Source organism: Rhincodon typus, chromosome 30, assembly GCF_021869965.1.
Source record: "Rhincodon typus isolate 14 chromosome 30, sRhiTyp1.1, whole genome shotgun sequence".
Classification (NCBI taxonomy): Eukaryota; Metazoa; Chordata; class Chondrichthyes; order Orectolobiformes; family Rhincodontidae; genus Rhincodon; species Rhincodon typus.
The window spans coordinates 29,111,223-29,129,188 of NC_063361.1; the positions used below are offsets into that span (position 1 = coordinate 29,111,223).

General features: G+C 42.5%; 1 protein-coding gene across 2 annotated transcripts in view; it reads left to right on the top strand.

Annotated features, from left to right (window-relative positions):
• osbpl7 (oxysterol binding protein-like 7) overlaps positions 1–17,966 on the top strand; it is a 74,771-nt gene that overhangs the window by 15,505 nt on the left and 41,300 nt on the right. For both annotated transcript variants that reach the window (XM_048614584.1, XM_048614585.1), the window contains exons 2-6: positions 8,426–8,649; positions 10,760–10,882; positions 13,573–13,626; positions 13,736–13,849; positions 16,401–16,571. In XM_048614584.1, the coding sequence (XP_048470541.1) occupies positions 8,551–8,649; positions 10,760–10,882; positions 13,573–13,626; positions 13,736–13,849; positions 16,401–16,571 (561 nt within the window). In that variant the 5' untranslated portion in view covers positions 8,426–8,550. The remainder of the gene's footprint in view (positions 1–8,425; positions 8,650–10,759; positions 10,883–13,572; positions 13,627–13,735; positions 13,850–16,400; positions 16,572–17,966) is intronic.

The following is a 17,966-nucleotide window of genomic DNA, read 5'->3' on the forward strand; positions in this document are numbered from 1 at the left end:
AGATGGGCAGAATAGTATTATGTCTAATGTATTCTCATGATTTGAGTCAGATGACTATAAACCTTCCATTGTTAAAGTTTGTTATCAGATGTTGCTTGTGTCACACCCTTGGTAAGTGCCCTTTCTTTTATTTACAATATGAAATAAGTTTATGGAGTACTCCTTTTGTTCCAATGAGTCCAATAAACTCATTAAACAAACCAAGCTACCACATTGCCACTGGCATAGACAGAACACCCAATTCATAGTTCTAAAAGCTTAAATGGAAGAGAAACCCTAGAGGCAGGTTCATTGTGACATTGACACCCTTTTATGACTATCAATAGATAAATATTTCTGCGGAATTATAGATGATAAAATATAAACAGGCCTCACTGCCAACATGGAATAAGCCATGCAGCATGAGAAGATCCCAGCTTCAATTCTTGGTCGATGCCAAATTAGTTGGTCTTAGCCAGACAGTAATGTTTGCTTCTTAGACAACTGGGGTGGGAATTACATGTGTTAATATTTGTTTTCAATCTCTCGTGTTGAGCTCGTTCCACAAAGTGATCAGCCTTCACTTGAAGAACTGTGCCATTGTTCTTAAGTTTTCTTTTTAACAACGTGCATCCAAATAGTTCTTTGAGGTAGGGAAAATGTTCCATGATCTTTAAAAGTGACCTAATCAGTTGAGGGGTTTTAAACGTGGAAGGGGATAGGGGAAACTTGCTCAACGTTGTGCGCACATGGCCAAATATATGTCCTTCATGGTGGCAGGGAGAAAAGAGGAGGAATGCACTTGAAGAGTGGAGGATTTGTGATGAGACAGAGACTGAAGGTGGTGAGGGACTATAGTTAAATATTCGGCAAGCACATATGTGATGTTGAGTTAGAAAATGCGTGGGATGGGTGAGCGATATTTTGGATAAGTTTAAATCTTCTGAGTAAGAAGGATGCGCTGCTGGCTGAGAGAGCTTTGGAATAGCTCAGCCTGGAAACCAAGAACACATGAATTAGGGTGTCAATGGTGCAAGAGCACAAGAATTAGGGGAAGAAATAAGCCTTTGCAACCTCTGCTGTTTGGTAAGAGTGTAGTTGATTGTGCCTTCACCTCCACTTTCCTATCCACCCAGAACTAGACATTATCTTTCTCTCTTGTAGCAGCGTCTGGCTACACAATATGATATACAAGGAACATGCACTGAATTCAGCGTAAGTTCCAAACTCGTAGGCAATTATTTACAAGAAAACAAACTTTTGTTTCTCTTTTTCGGTTTCACTCTGCATTTTTTTTCTGCTGAGGGGAAAGTGGGATGTACTCCATCAAACTAGCTCTTAGAAATTTCTAAGAAAAGCCCAGGGTTAATTGCTATCTAATATTTCTTCGTTGTGCTAAACATTCAAACAGTTTGGGGGAAATTGCCTCAGAAATCTGCTACAGGCCAGCGGTACCCTAGTTACAATAAAGCACTGAACTATCATCCACAGTGCACTACTCCCTACCTCCTCCAGATGCTTTCTCACTACAACTCGCACCCTCCTTTCTGGAGATAGGCCAAGGCTGAATGGTGCTGTTCATTTCAGTTTCAGTCTAAGTTTCTTTGAATCTTCCTTGGTTTTGACTGGGTTAAATGCAGTCGACCTGTAGAATTTCGATTCAGCACCATTTTAAAATTGATAAATAACCTTTTTTGAGCTTGCGGTAGACCCACCCCCACACTCAGCTTCCTCACTTAAAGCTTCTTCAACTGATATCTTAAACTGCTCGCATTCGTTGCTGTTGTATTCTTGTCCCACACCCAAACAGAAACTATGTTGTGGTTTTATTAAAAAGCTACACATCTGGCTACATACTGCAAGCAATAATGTCATTAGAGGAAGTTTTTTTCCCTCTGTTATCATTAATTCATTGTACACCCTATAAAAGATTAACTAAAATAGAGAAACACAATAGAAATGATTGAACTGCCATAATATGTTTTGTGCAGGTGTACTTTTGCAATGAATGTTACTTGAAAGATTTACAAACCCGACTTGATAAGATTTAGTTCACTAGTTCTAATTCGGTTCCAGAGATGAAAGGCTTGTCTTATGAGGAGAGATTAAGCAGTTCAGGCCTATGCTCGCGAGAGTTTAGAAGAATGAGAAGAGATCTAATTTGGGTATGCAACATGCTAAAGAGGATTGACCGTGTGGTAGTAGAGCAGATATTCCCCCTTGTGGGGCAATCTAGAACGAGGGGTCATAGTTGTAGGCAAAGGGGTGGCAGGTTTAAAGCGAATGAGAAATGACTTCTCTCAAAGGTTCATGAATCAGAGGAATTCACTACCCCAGAGTGTGGAAGATGTTGAGACATTGGTAAATTTAAGGAGGAAATAGACATAATTAATTAATAATGGGTTAAAGGGTTCTGAGGTATGGATAGGAAAGTGAAGTTGACACCAAGATGATATCAGCAATGATGGTAATAAATGGCTTGAAGGGCTGACATGACTGTTCCTGCTCCTAGTTCATTCTTTCTTGAACCTGTTTTAAGCAACTCAGTTTTTTTATTCAAGCATTGCTTGGCATAGTAGAAAGTCTACTTCACTGTGTACCCTCAACACCCTTCTCTTTCTGCCAACCCCAGCACAACTCTGCCTCTTCTAATGTTCCCACCCTAATGTAGAAATGGGAATCTGGAATCATTTTATGAATCCTTTTTTTTTAAACATTCCTGTCCTAACTACGGGAGGCTAAATGAGCTCCGGGAGGTCCCAGATCCATGTATTACTTTGCAGAATAGTTTTCTTTCACAGCCGTCTGTTGGTGTCTTCTCCTTTTCCAGAGATGCATCTAAGTTCTGCAAAGAGCTGCCAGGTGTTGGTCTTTGCTACCCTGTCTGAGGCATGTTGTATAAGCCATCACTGACTAAAAAATACATCAATGGAAAATTTTGATTTTGGGTATGTAGGTGTCACTGGCAAGGCTGGCCTTTGTTGTTCATCCTGAATTGCTCTGAAGGCCTCAGTGGCTCATTAAGAGGGGGCTTAAGAGTAAAGCACATTGCTCAGGGTCTGGAGTCACATGTAGTCCAGACCAGGTAAGGCTAGCAGATTGACTTCCCAAAAGGGCATTAGTGAACCAGATGGGTTTTTAAGCAGTGATTTGATTGCTTCATAGTCACCATTACTGAGACCAGCTTTGCACTTCAGATTTAGTAATTGAATTTAAAATCTGCTACCTGTTACCACAGGATTTGAATTCGTCTCACCAGAGCTTTACTGTCGGCGTCTAGATCACTCGTCCAGCAAAGTTTACCGGGATGTCGCCAAGGACTTCAACAACCACAATCTCATCGAATGGTGGAGCTGACTCTGAGTTGAATGGCCTTCTTTTACTCTTGTACCTACCGTGTTGTGTCCCAAACCATGTCGTGAGAATGAAAGTTGTCAGAAAAGGGTTCGATGTGGAGTTGTGCTGATCATGTGATCAAAGAGATTGGCTTTAAGGAAAGTCTGAAAACAGGAAAAGGACATAGAAGCTAATGATGCACTTGCAGAGCTTAAGGTCTAGATTTGGCTGTTAATGATGGAGAGTGGAAAATTAGGGATGCACAAGAGGCTAGAATTTGTGTGGGCCATTACTGAAATGGGGCGCAATGAAAGGATTTGATAGCAAGGGTAAAAACTTTGTGTATTTAAGACAATACCAACAATTGTACAATCCCTTTTTAATGTAATGAAACTTCCCAAGTCTCTTCACAGGAACATTATAAAACAAAGTATGGAGAGATGTAACCAAAAGCTTGGGCAAGGAAGGAGGTTTTAAGTAGCATCTTAAAGATACATAGCCAGTTCCAAGTTGTGGCAAGCAGTGTTGGAATAATTAATATTGATGGTACAAGAGAGACTGGAACTCGAGGAGCACAAATATCTTGGGAGGGTTCTGGAGGAGATTGCAGAGATAGGGAAGAGAAAGCGGGATTTGCAAATAAGCATGGATAAACCATATGCACAAAGAAACATCTGTGAAAACGATGTTGAATAGAGTCTGGAACCATCCCTTGCTCTTAGAATAATGTCACGTGATCTTATCCTTCTGCTGAACAAGCAAGTGTCTCAAGATTGATGTTACCAGAGAGATTGCATTTCTTACAGAGCAACAGATGCTCAGGCTTGTACTAGAATCTTGACCAAATTGTGTGTTCACCTGGTTTGGATGGGTGGTGTGGGGACAGTTTAGGGGGATTCTCAATTCTTCCCTCCAACCCACCCCTACCTGTTTTGATAAGCTTGCTACCAGCTGACTCAAGTCAATGTGACTTTTTTTTTGGAACCTATAAAACTACAAAGGCATCAGACATTCCGGTAGTTAATCATGACAGACCAAATTCCAGTCTGAATGGTGAAATAACTTCGCAGAGGCCAGTGTCCCATCACCTAGTCACCCTTTATTTACACATGCATTGTACTTGACACTGATCCAGCTTCCTTGGAGCCAGCTTTCGGAGTGAACAGAACCTCTGACACTCCTGTTTGTATCTGTCAGCCAGGGCTCCCTGATTGGATCAGAGAACTCATATTCTGTGAGATCCACTTGGCTGACCTGATTACAGTCCCTACAAATGGTGCTTCCAGGAAGGTGTAATTGTGCTTTGAGCTACTATAGTTTGGGGGAGACCTACAAGTGTTTTAATGGTGCACTTTTGGCAAAGTGGGTAGTCAGTACCCATAGCGTGCAGTCCTAACGTTCTGAGGAAGGGTCACTGGACCCGAAACACTTAGTCTGATTTCTCTGCACTGATGACGGTACAGGTGGGCAGTGCGGTGGCTTAGTGGTTAGCACTGCTGCTTCACAGCACCGGGGACCCGGATTTGATTCCAGCCTCGGGCACGTTCTCCCTGTGTCTGTGTGGGTTTCCTCCCACAGTCCAAAGATGTGCAGGGTAGGTGGATTGGCCATGTTAAATTGCCCACGGTGTCTAGGGTGGGAAATGCAGGGATAGGGTAGGGGGTGGATGCTCCTTGGAGGATTGGTATAGACTGAATGGCCTATTTTCTCACTGTAGGGATTCTGAGATGCTGCCCGTCTTGCTGAGCTTTTCCAGCAATTTCTGTTTTTGTTACTGAATTCGATTATTAGGACTTGTGCTACTCTGGGTTTCTGTTTATCTTCGCAGCCTAAAGCTACATAATCGCTATCCTTAGATTGACTGAGGTTGGTGTCAGCTGCCTGTTCTTGATTCATGCTTTCTGCTGAGAAATGTACCTAGTTAGGTCATTAGTGGTGAGGTTCGTTATGTTGTTCACAGTTGTCGAACAGGTTGCTAGCTTTCCTTAACTAGGATGTGGCAATTGAGTGGCAGCCCTGGCAGACTCCTCTGTGCTTTCAGAAGACAAGAGAAGTTCTTGACAAAAACAAGGTTTTATGTTTTGGCCAATTTGCTGATATTGTGATGATCCGGGGCTGCTTGTCGCTCACTTGCACAGGAATTAGTTTAATCAGCCACTGGTGCAGGTCTGATCTCTGCAAATAAGGGACTGAAATACAAAAGGTTATTTCTGCTGTAACCGCTGGGTTAATTAAATATTTAGAGAGGGGGAGAACAATTGTGCTGAACATGTTAATTAGCTGCAGGTTTAACAAGTGCTGGAGGGTGGAGTTGGGAGCATTTTCTGGAACATTTTGGGCACTTCTTATGGTCGGTGTGAAACCTCAGTAGATTCCACGCAGTGCGAAACTTGAGCAATGTGACTTCATGCTCCATGGAGTGTGTACATTCTTTTGCGCTCACTCTCGTACATGCACACACCCCCCCTCCCTTTATCCTTCCCACCTTGTTGCATGTTCCTTTTTGTTTCAGTTATAAACTTGGTCTGACTGGTCCTGCTGCGCTGTTTTTTAAAGGGGTGTCATTTCAGGAAAAGGTGTGTGCATCCAACAGACCCGAGATGTTGTGAAGGAATGCATCTGAGAGTGGGAAGGTCACAGAGTACTGATGGTGATCTGGCACAGGAGGGACTGCTTGAATTACTTTGATAAGAGTTCCCCAGTTCGGTGGGGTCTGGGGTGTGGAGGGAGAGGGGGTTTAGGGAGTACAGGGCGGAGAAAAAGTGGAAACTGACCATTATGCATCCAGGTGAGTGAGAGATCAAAACAGTTCATGATCCTTCACAATGCAGGTACACTGTGCCCTGTTGCACACTGACTGTTTATATTCATTTACAGCAGAGAATAATCACACAGGAGGTTGTTCTGTGCAGTTTGGCTTGATTACAGACTTGGCTGCAACTTCAAAATGACAAAACCAGGCCCTTGTAAGTTGACCACATTGTGCACAAAGTGTGTCTACACTGTAGATAGTTTTAATGTACTGGAGTACAAGGGCACTGACAGCTTGTGACAATGATTTCTGAGACAGTTTCCTAAAACTGCCTGAATTGTTAACAGCAAGAGAAAGCATTAGAAAGCAAATAGCCTGGTAGGAATTTCTATGGAGTACCCACCCCCACCAGGGATTGCAGTGTGAAAGCTAAAGGAGAATCAAAGGTTTCTTTTCTTGTGAGCTGTTTTCTAATGAGCTTGGAATCTATCTTGAATTCCGTAAAAGCACGTGGCGTTGTGTGATTGCGCCTGTTCAGTGAGTTAGCAATCGTCCTGAATATCAAGGTGAAGGTGAAAATACACTAGAAGAGGTTAGTATGGAAAGTAATCCGTCAAGTGTGTGATCTTTTAGATCTATGAACTTGGCTGAGCTCCTGGGCTAGATGAGTTCAGCCATCCCTGGTTTAGTCATGCTGCCAGTTACCATGACTTCCTGAGAAGGAATGTGTCCTTGAGATATAAATCAGCTGGCTCACCACATGATACTTCTCTCAAACTTTAAATGATCCAGCTGTAATGAGAAGAAATGGGTTTCCCATTGATTTCGACTTGTGCAACGCTATATAAAGGATCAAGTCAACTCTCGACAGAGCCAGATTTATGGGGGTACGTTTAACCTGCCCTTTGCCTGACCGTGTTGTATAGAGCAGAGTCAGCCCAGAGAGCATGCTGGGATGGAAACCAGCCTGATATTTTTTTTCTCCCCTGTAGTTAACTCGCTGTAACTACGACATCTAGAGGCATCTTCCGTTTCCTTCCACAAATTCTCTGCTTGCCCCTCCTGAAGCAGTTTGTTCCTGCTTCTGTTATACTTCTGTACCTCCATACCTCCAATCAGGGGCTGTCTGTGTTGGCAAAACATTAGATGTTCCACAAATGATGATGGGGGTCATAACCAAAAGATTTATTTTAGTGATGTTGTTTGTGGGGTAGATAGTTGAGGATGCTGGGGAATCTCTGTGGCTTTATGAAGTAATACCCTGGGCCTTGTTTCCCTCTGCAAGGACAGAACAGGCCTCATTTTAATGCTGCAGCACCTGACTAGGAAGAGCCTACTTTGAACCATTCTGGGTTATGTGCTTGGGTCTCTATAACTTCCGATTCCATGATCATCTGATTTTGATGGGAGTGTGCTGCTGCAGAGCCAAGGCTTGTATTCTAGAGCAGTGGGTATTGGGTCCAGTCCAGAGTACCAGTCTGGAGCAGCCTGGTGTAGAGTGAAGCTCACTGAGTATGGCACTGACACTAAAATGCCTGAGCTGCATTCTGAGTGCCTTACTACTGTACATTGTGCTGCCTGGGCAAATGTCACTGAACTGTACTGTATTGTGCTGTGCATCCCTCACAATTGCTTTGAAAACATCTGAAGTCATATCACGCTAGACTGGTGCAGCCAATAGCTACAGCTGTCAATGTGCGTCTCTCTGCAACCTAGTCTAGGAAGGAAATGTTTAATCCTCTGCATTATCCAGACCCTTTAGCTGTTGGCTTGCTTTGAATTCAACATAAACCACCTGGTACGAAACCAATGAGAGCAGTAGTACTGCATCAGCATTAGAGACTGTCATGGAAATATTGTTTGTTTTAACGTCCAGCATTCAGTAACTAGTTTGGTTTGAACATGTGGGGCTCTTTTTTTTTCTATGGAAGAGGAGAGCCTGATGGATAATGGGATAGATGGAACTTATGAAGATGTTTCCAATAGTGGGGGACATCAAAACAGGGGAGTGTGAAGGTGGGATAGTGTCTGTCTGTTCTCTCTACCACCCCCCCACCAACGCTGCCGTATAAAGTGATTGGGTCAATAGCGCAGATGTATTTATGAGAGAGTCAATGGAGAAAGGAATAGGACTGTAAAGGAAATGTGAGTAGCCTCATGTAGTCCATAAACACAGGGCTGAATGGTCTGTTTTCTATGTAAGTACTTATGTCGGTTACGAACACAAACTGAGGACATTCCACCAGCGAAATACAGTTTGTTGCCTTTTGCCTCCCGCATGGGTGTTGGAATAAATCTTGACTGATTGATTTTTTTTTTTTTTTAAATTGTTTTTGTTTTCATTTTTACTCTTTTTAGGACTTTTTGACTGCGTCCAAATGTGCGAACATGGGATCCTCAAAAGATCAAGCCTTGTGCAACCTCTAGAAGTGTCTTCAGTCTGTGGGTGCTAGATTGTGTGGGTACTTGAATGTCAGGCAGCCATGAATGGTGATGAGAAGGTGTTTTCTCCTCCCCAAAAAGCATCCACTTTGACGAGAAGCAGCAGCAATGCCTCATCAAAACCCACCCATACACGTCAGGTGAGATGGTCTCTCAACCTTTCTGTACTCTTTAGGCTTCTAGGTAGCAGACTTGATGGGCCGAAGAACCTTTCTCTGTGCTGTCGACCAAAGATGTATCTTTGTTTGACATGGATGCATTTTTTGACTTTTCACACAAACAAAAAAAACTTAGGTGCTGGAAATAAAAACTGAAAATGCTTGAGCTACAAAATCTGAAAAGAGATGAGATTAACAAGTTGAGTGAGAAGCTTTTTGTCTGAATTTATTTCTAGCAAAGGTTTTCTACTTGAGCTGCTAACTGATTTCTCCAGTTTGTGACAACCCTACTGTGTATCTCCAGCATTTTCTCCTAATATTCTTGATTCTTTTAACCTATGAAAAGAAATGAAAATGATTGTAATAGTGCTCACTTCCATCTCATTATCTGTGATCACAGTGTGGAGGATTGTGTCAGTTTCATTCGCAAGTTGTTATTGGTGTTATTGGGTTTTAGGATAGAGGACATGCAAGTGTTGAATGCTGGTGGATACATGCAGTATATTGCCTTCATGGATTGGAAGTGTCGTTAGAATTGAACCCATTGCTTGTTCTCTGAAGGAGAGATGGTAGCATAGTGGTAAGATCGCTGGACCTGCAAACCAAAGGACCAGGCTGACCCCTAGGGTCATCGGTTCAAATCGCAGCACAGCAGCTGCTGAAATGTCAAATTCAGTTCATAAAATATGGAATTTAAAGCTGGTCTGGGACATGGTGACCACGAAAGCATCAATTATTGTTTTTTAAAAAAAACACCGGCTGGTTCAGTCATGTTCTTTTGGAGAAGGAAATTGGCTGTCCTTAGCTGACTTGGCCTACATGTGAATCTACGCCAACAGCAATGTGATGGACTCTTAACTGCCCTCTGAAATGGCCTGCTGAGCCAATCGGGACAAGGGCACTTGGGGTGGGCAGCAAATGTTGGCCTCATCAGTGGCACCCATATGCCACGAAAGAATTGTTTTGTAAAAATGCAGCTTTGCTGCTTATGTAGTAACTAATGGGCTCCCACACAACAATTTCTCTGTCTCTCAAATACAAATGTAGGATGAGGTCTAGAGGGTCTCTTGACTTGACTTGCAGTGGCAGTGAACCTGCATCTGAGCCAGGAGGTCTGGGCTCAGGTTCCACCTACTTCGCAGGCGTGTAATAACAACTCTGAACAAGTTGATTAAAAAAAATAGCTAGAATTCAGTTGATTCTGCATTCAGTTTGTAGAGGCTTCAATTTCTCTTGATGGAAGTGTGGTTCAGTGGTTGTGCCATGGTGGCTCAGTGGTTAGCCCTGCTGCCTCTCAGTGCCATGGACCCCAGTTCAGTTCCACCCTGGACAACTTTCTGTACAGATTTTGCAGCATTCTCCCTCTGTCTGCGTGGGTTTCCTTCGGGTGCTCTAGTTTCCTCCCACAGTCCAAAGGTGTGTGCAGTTTAGGTGGATTAGTCACGCAAAATTGCCCATAGTGTCCAGGGATATGCAGGCTGGGTGAATTAGCCATGAGAAATGGTGTTACAGGGATGGGGTAGGGGTGATCTGGGTGGGATGTTCTTTGTAGGGTGGTATGGACTTGATGGGCTGAATGGCCTGCTTCCACACTGTAGGGATTCGATGATGATTCTATGGAACATGCTTTTTGTTTATCTCCAGTGTTAGGGTAGGACTGAACAGTAGATAACTGCCCCAGTGGGAAGGCTTTACTCTTGGGCTTGGGATGATACCAATGTTTGAATATGTGAGCAGCAGGTGAAGAATGTCAGTAGCAGTTCAGCCAGGGGAAGCATCACAGCAGGAGCTGCAGGGCCGTCAGGAGAGTCTGCCTGCATTTGTTGCAGTGTTTGCTTTCCACAGCGTTGTTTATCTAGCGGATACTTTTTCTGCTTGTTTAAATTGCTGTGTCATTGAAACATTCCCTGAAGATATTTTGTTGGTTTTAAACTGCAGCTCAGTAAACACTGCCAATCTTGATTGATTTTCTTTTCACTTATCTTGAAATAGGAGGAAATGAAGCAGCCGAGGCTTTCAGGCGGGTTAGGAAAATGTACCGAAAGCCACGCGCACCAACTAATGTTTCTCAGTATTTTCTGTTTTGGTTTAGAACTCCGAGAACTGGGAAGTGATGGAGGAGCCACTTGGCAACAGCCACGCATCTCTGGATCTGGAGAGACAAGAGGGATACCTGCTGAAGAAGAGGAAATGGCCTCTGAAAGGCTGGCACAAGGTTAGAGTCTCTATGTTTCTTCCAAAGGATTTTCTGTTAAACTCTTTAGTCCTCCTCTACCTAGTACTTCCAGTTTTTAAAATCAAGCTGTCCTCTCTCTCTAAGTGCTTGGTTAATAGGGTTCTCGCTCTCATCAGCAAGAGTATGATTTCTGGCTAGTCTCCAGTGTTGTACCTCCATACACTTGAGGTCGTCCAAAAATCTGCTGTCCCTATCCTTACTCACAGTAAGTCTACATCACCCTGAGCTCATGACCAACGCTAGCAGCCAGTTAATCAATGTGTCAATTTTAAAGCTCTCATCTTTGTTTTATACCTCCCTCCCTGTAATCTTTCACCTCCACAACACAGATATTTGCATTCCTCTAACTCTGACCTCTTGAAATTTTAATTGTTTGAATTTGATTTTAATTGTTACACCATTGATGACCTTGCCCTTCAGTGGCCAAAGCCCTAAAGACTGGAATTCCCTCCCTCCACATCTCTACCTTGCCTTTCTCTTTTCAAGACAGTCCTTAGAATCTAACAGTTTGACCCAGCTTTGGATTATCATCTCCAATATTTTCTTACATGATCTGGTGTCAAATTTTAATGTCTCTCCTGCAAAATACCTTGGAGTGTTTTATGGTATTAACATTTCTATAGATACATGCAGTGACAATAGTAGCATGGGCTAGAGGTTTCTCTAATGCTATTTATAGCAAAGCAATGCTGGAGGGATTATTTTCTGGTGGAATTTCTCTTCCAGCATTTCTCTTTCTTCAGCTCATCTCTGTGTGGTTCTTTATTATTGCAGATGGGAACTTGCTGAGCTCCTGGGAGACTAGTTACTAGTGAACATCAGTTATGGGTTTTTCTTTGAATCTTCCAAATGGGAATTAGACTTGCATCACTTTAGCCAATGAGCAGTCCCTTTTCCCCCTTCTCCTGTGCACTGTTATTTTAAAATATTTTAATTTTCTGTTTGTTGAATGTTAACTCAAAATGCTGTTCAGCACAGAGAACCTCAGGATATCTTTAGCAATGGGAAAAGAAATTCATACAGTCATACAGCACAGAAACCCTTTGTCCAACCAGTCCATGCTGACATAATCCCAAATTAAACCAGTCCCACCTGCCTGCGCTTGGCCCATATCCCTCCAAACATTTCTTATTTATCTAAATGTCTTTTAAACTTTGTAATTGTACCTGTATTCACTACTTCCTCTGGAAGTTCATTTCACGCTTAAACCACTTTGTGTTTTTAAAAAAAAGTTGCCCCTTGGGTCTTTTTCAAATCTTTTTGCTGTCTCCTTAAAAATATGTCCCCAATCGTAAAATGCCCCACGCTAGGGAAAAAACATCCGCCATTCACCTTATCTGTACCCCTCACGATTTTATAAAACCTCGCTTTAAGGTCAACTCTCAACCTCCCATGCTCTAGTGGAAAAAGTCCCAGCCTATCCAGCCTCTCCTTTATAACTCAAACTCAAACTCACTTTTGGGGTAAAAAAACCCGAAAGAACTGTGGATGCTGTAAATCGGGAACCAAAGCAAAGATGCTGGAAAAGCTCAGCAGGCCTGGCAGCATCTGTGAAGGAGAAAACGGAGTTAACGTTTCGGGTCCGGTCTTCCTCTGTTCTCACTTGTGGGATGTTGTGAACTGTACAGAAGTGGATCTTCCTTCAGCCTCTATCCCATGTACACCAATTGAAGGTCACCCGGGCAGATAGGTGGAATTCAATGACCACATAGTGTAGTGGGACACACATGAGGAAATGTCCAGCTTCTATCCTGGATGAGTTGGCTGTCTTCAGCTGGGCCAGGAGCCAGAATTGAATGTGAATAATTAGGAGCATGAGTGTGATCATTCAAGCTCTTGAGCCAGCTCTACTATTCAATATGCTCATTGTTCATCTTGGGGTTCAACTCCTTTTCTGTCCTTTCCACACATCACTTGATTCCCCAAGAGATCTACATTCCTTAAATACATTCAACGGAGCATCCGCAATCCTCTGGAGCTGTAGGGACAGCTATTTCTCCTATAACACGATAGTTTCTTTCTTGTGTGCCCTCACACTATGGAAAATCGTGTTTATAGGGTAATCGCTATAGAAAATCACTATACCTGTACAGCAGAAAGTTTGCGTTACCCAAACAGCATCCACTATTCATCAGTCGCATTACAGCCAATTCACGTTAACGAAACACACGTTATAGCAAAAATACCTGTATCCATAAATTCACAGCCCTTTGAAGTAATATCTCACTCCTAGATCGATCGCGTATCCTGAGCCTGTGCCCAAATGTTTCTGATTTCCCCGAACAATGTGTCAATTTCTCAGCATCCACCTTATCGAGATTCTTCAGAATCCTGAGTGTTGCTATAAATAGCCTGTCAGCTCCTGTGTGCGGCTGGTGTGGAGGGAAGAAGGGGGATGTGCAGGAGAAATTAATTTGCAAATCCTGCTGGACGTGCTATGAGTGAGACTTGGGTTGGGTTTAGCTGTGATGCATCCCACCATGCAGTAGCTAATCATTGACTGTCTAGTTTCACATTCAGAAAATACACAAATGGGTGAGGTATATGGCTGAAATTACCTGTAGGGCCATACTCTGGCAAGAGTTGCCACCTTTGGTCAAGGCAATTAAAACAAAAATGAAGTTTTCCAAGAGTGTAAATTAGCTGTTTTCTTTTCTTGTCTTTTTCAGAGGTATTTTATCTTGGAAAGAGGCATTCTCAAGTACGCCAAGACTCAGCAAGATGTAAGTAGCTCTTCGATTGCTGTTTATGTGATTGCTACAACAGAATTCATCTGAAATAACTTGGAACTGCGTTAGCGTCTAATAACCATAACTTTTGTCAACGTCACAGATACTGAGAGGGAAGCTCCGTGGCTCAATCAACATTGGCCTCTCGGTAATGTCCATCAACAAGAAATCCCAACGCATTGACTTAGACGCAGAAGAGAACCTCTATCATCTAAAGGTAAATAATATTTGCCTTAAACCTGCTAGGGCTCCGCATGTACATAAACTTGTTGGAGCTTGAAAGGTGTGTCATTCTAGCATATGTACATGGAATGTGAGCATTGCTGGCAAGGCTAACATTCATCTCACTCTCCTTGTGTGAAGACTTTCCGGATATTCATGTTAAAATTGACTTTGACCCTCCTGCATAGACTTTTTATAAGGCTGTGTAAGCAGTGACATTTTTATTATTTGTTGCTAGAATGTTGACATTGCTGGGTAGGCCAGAATTTATTGCTTATCCATAATTGTTCACAGGGCAATTAAGAGTAAATGACATTGTACTTGATCTTGAGTCATATGTAGGTCGGACAGGGTAAAGATGGTACATTTTCTTCCCTGAAGGTCATAACCTTGGGATTTTGCAACAATTGATAATGGTTACACATTCACCATTAGACCAACTTTATTGAATTGCTGCGGTGGGATTCAAATCATGGCTCTCAGACATTAGCTGGGGATTCTGGATCAGTAGCCCATATCACTACACCATTGCTTTCCCTTTGATCATTTAGTTTGACTTATCCAATCACTTAACCTGATTTTGAGATAAGAATTTTATTACTTCCATCTTTAACAACCTCTGATCGGTTCCCCAGTTCTGTGACTATTGTTGTCTGTCATTAAAGCCCTGGATCTACACAGCACAAGAGGCTATTCAACCCACTGAGACTGCTGGCTCTTTGATAGAGTTAGCCAATATGTTCCACCCTCCTGCTTTTCCCTGTAGACCCGCAAATCTTTCCTTATTCAGATATACACACAATCGCTTTTGAATATGGTTTCTACAACCCTTTCAGGACACAAAAATACAGGGCATAGCAATTTGCTGTTTGTTTGTTTTTTGTAAATTTTCTTTGTCTTCCCCAATGACCTTAAATCTGTCCCACTGACTACTTGAGTCCACTTTCATTGGGAACAGTTTCTCCTTGGCTATTGTATCAAAGACACTTGAAAGTTGCTTGTCTTCCAGCCTGAAACTGGAGAAAGTAGAGATTGGGTACCAAGTAAGTAAGCTAAGAGGAAAATCAAATGAAAAAGTATGAAAATTGAAAGTACAAATGAAATAAGAAATAAAAGTGCCTACAATGCAACATTTTCCTTCATATGCTTGGCATTATGACTAGAGGAATACATAGAAAACCGAAAGGTTATGTAAAACCTTTAAAACCTCCACCTCCGACATTGAGTTCATTTCTGGACACCAAGTTTCAAGAAGAATACCAAAGTCTTGGAATGGTGCAGGGGAGTTTCTGCAGATTAATACCAATGATGGGAGACTTTGATTATGTGGAGAGACTAAAGAAGTTGAGTCTGTCGTCCTGAGCAAGAGAGGTTGCAAGGAGGTTCTGTAGAAATGTTCAGGATTGTTAAGGGTTTTGATAGTGTTAACAAGGAGAAACTATTTCCAGTGACAGATGTTCAGTGTCTGCAGGATTGAGATTTGAGGTAATTGGCAGAAGTACAAGAGACAATCTTATACGCTCTCCCTCCACAGGCAAACAACATAAAATAGGTTATGGACAAAGAGGACCAACTGGAAAGACAGTTCAGTAGTCTTTGTTCCCAAGTTCTATTGTTGAGATATTCTTTGAAGTTTCTGCCTACTAGCACGTTGTTTCAATCATCTTTCTTCAGATGCTTCTGCAGATTAGTAAGAGATGCCATGTGGGTGGTTCCCTTATAAAAGGTCTCTGACTTGTCAGTGAAAATCCGTTTATAGCAACTCTTGCATGAAAGATAAGGAGGTTTCCTTCAGGGTTTAAAGTGAGTTTTGACTGCAGAGAAGAGAAAGACCACTCGCAAACTGGGGAAGAACTGAACACTTCTTCCTGTAACTTGTTCCCAGCCCCAAACTGTTCAGTTACCTGAGAACCAATCGTGCAGTTGTTGGCAGGCAAAAAGGTCTCTGTCATTGATAACTGGTCACTAGTCCATAGGCCAATCAACTTGTTGCCAGCAAAAACTGCATCAGTACAACCTCTCTGTTCCAAATCATCCACAAACAACCTTCAATTACTGCTTGTTCAGACAGTTGTTGACACCATGTTTGACTGGGGTGTCAAGTTGCTTGCTTTCAAAACTGCAGCCGCTCGTTCAAGCACTACTGTTTTTTTTTTAAAACGAATGGCTGTTTCTCATTTTGGTCCACAGTCTTTAAAAGCACAAAAATGAAACAAAAAGCTTCAATACAACAATCTGAGCTGTATATTCTGTTACCTATGAGTGGAAGTAAAGGTAACACTGGAACAGTCACAGTGCTCTGTATTGCTGTTTGTCTTGCTGTAGTATTTTTGTATTTGTCCAGTTACAGTCATGGAGTTTCATTGAGGAATCTCAAAACAAAATGGCTGCAAAGAGGCAAAGCAATTGGCTTTTTTAGCTTTTGTGTTACACCACTCCAGTGAACCTTGTGTCACTAATGAACTCTCAAGTAGGTGTGTGTGATGAAGACTTTTGTATTTGCATTCTGGAAACTACGAGACATGATATTGTTTGTGTTGTTGCAGGTGAAATCTCAGGAGGTCTTCAGCACCTGGGTTTCCAAACTCTGCTATCACCGACTGTTCCAGAAAGGTGACCCCATTAAAGTTCCATATGGAGCAAACGGATTTAACTTTTCCATCCCTCCGACAGCAGAATTCCTGTCAGCCAGTACTGTTTTACCTCTCTGCAACAAGGTAGGTCACTGTAGTGTGTCTGTGCATCCGCTTCTACAGGAATGTTCATCTTCATTTCTCATTGTGGTCTTGTTCCTAGAGCTCAATCATAGCCCAATGTGGAAATCGTGCTGTGCAACGTGCTTTTCTTTAACTGTGTCAAGACTAAAGACACCTGGATTGGGTTGTGCTGGTTTTGAGGGGTGGGGTGGGAGAAATCTTTTCCATGGAGGAAAGAGATCAGTCTGAGGGAGCAAGAAACTCCACCCTCTCCCTTCTTCACGATGGTGCTCTGGCAAGACCAGCTTTAAATCTCACGTCCTGTGCACAAATTAACAAACAGACTTTGTTGTAAACTGCTTGTTTCATAAGAAACAGGAGCAAGAGCAGGCCATTTGAGCCACCTGTCCCTTCATTCAACAAAAATAATCTCTGTACCGTTAAAAGATTTAAAACCCATATTGTGACTAAGCCTTTATATGCTTCTCCCATCCCTGGACCTGTAAATTCCTGTTTAATATTCGCTTCTATTTGAACTCAGTATTGAGAAAAACTTTGGCTGTTTCTACTGGATTTGAACTCTACCCCTAGCTAAGCTTGTTTACTGTTTGGTAAATCTGCCAATAAAGATATGAATCGCCTTTGCTGTGATAGATGCAGTAGTTAAGCAACTTTGCTTAAAAGAAAAATCAATGTTATTAAAGTACAATTTGTGACGGCTTGCTGTGCACCAATTGGTCGTAATATAGGAAGCAGAGAAATCAGTGTAGTAGTTGAAGTTTTAAAGGAGCATTGGAACTTCCTAAGGTTGTGAAAAACACTTTATAGAACACACAACTCTGCTTGGTTGGTACCCCTACCTCCACCTTAAATAGTCACTCCCTCAATTGTTGGCACGAAGTGGCAGCAGTGTGTGCCATCCACAAGGCATTATGGTGACATCTTTCTGCCCCACAATCTTTACCACTTTGAGGGACAAGGACAACAGATAAATGGGAGCATCACCACCTGAGAGATCTCCGGGTCGCGCACGGTGCTGACTTGGACTGGACTGTTGTTCCTTCATTGTTGCTGGGTAAAAATCATAGAAATCTCTTCCTAACAGCTCTGTACTGACTTGACACACTGCAGCTCGTCAAAATCTCATCTCAATGCCTCCTCCTTGAGACAATTGGGTTTGGATAATGTGTATTCTATTGGCTTTCTCCCGTCACTGCCAGAATTCCACTATCGCACTTAGATCATCATAGAATCGTAGAATCCCTACGGTGTGAAAACAGGCCCTTCGGCCCAATAAGTCCACACTGGACCTCAGACCTTGAAATAGGTGAGGCACCAGAGAGCTAACAACAACTGCTGGTCCAACGTGTCTGAGCCGTGTGATTGTGTCAGAATCTGGGCCAGTGATGTAACCCA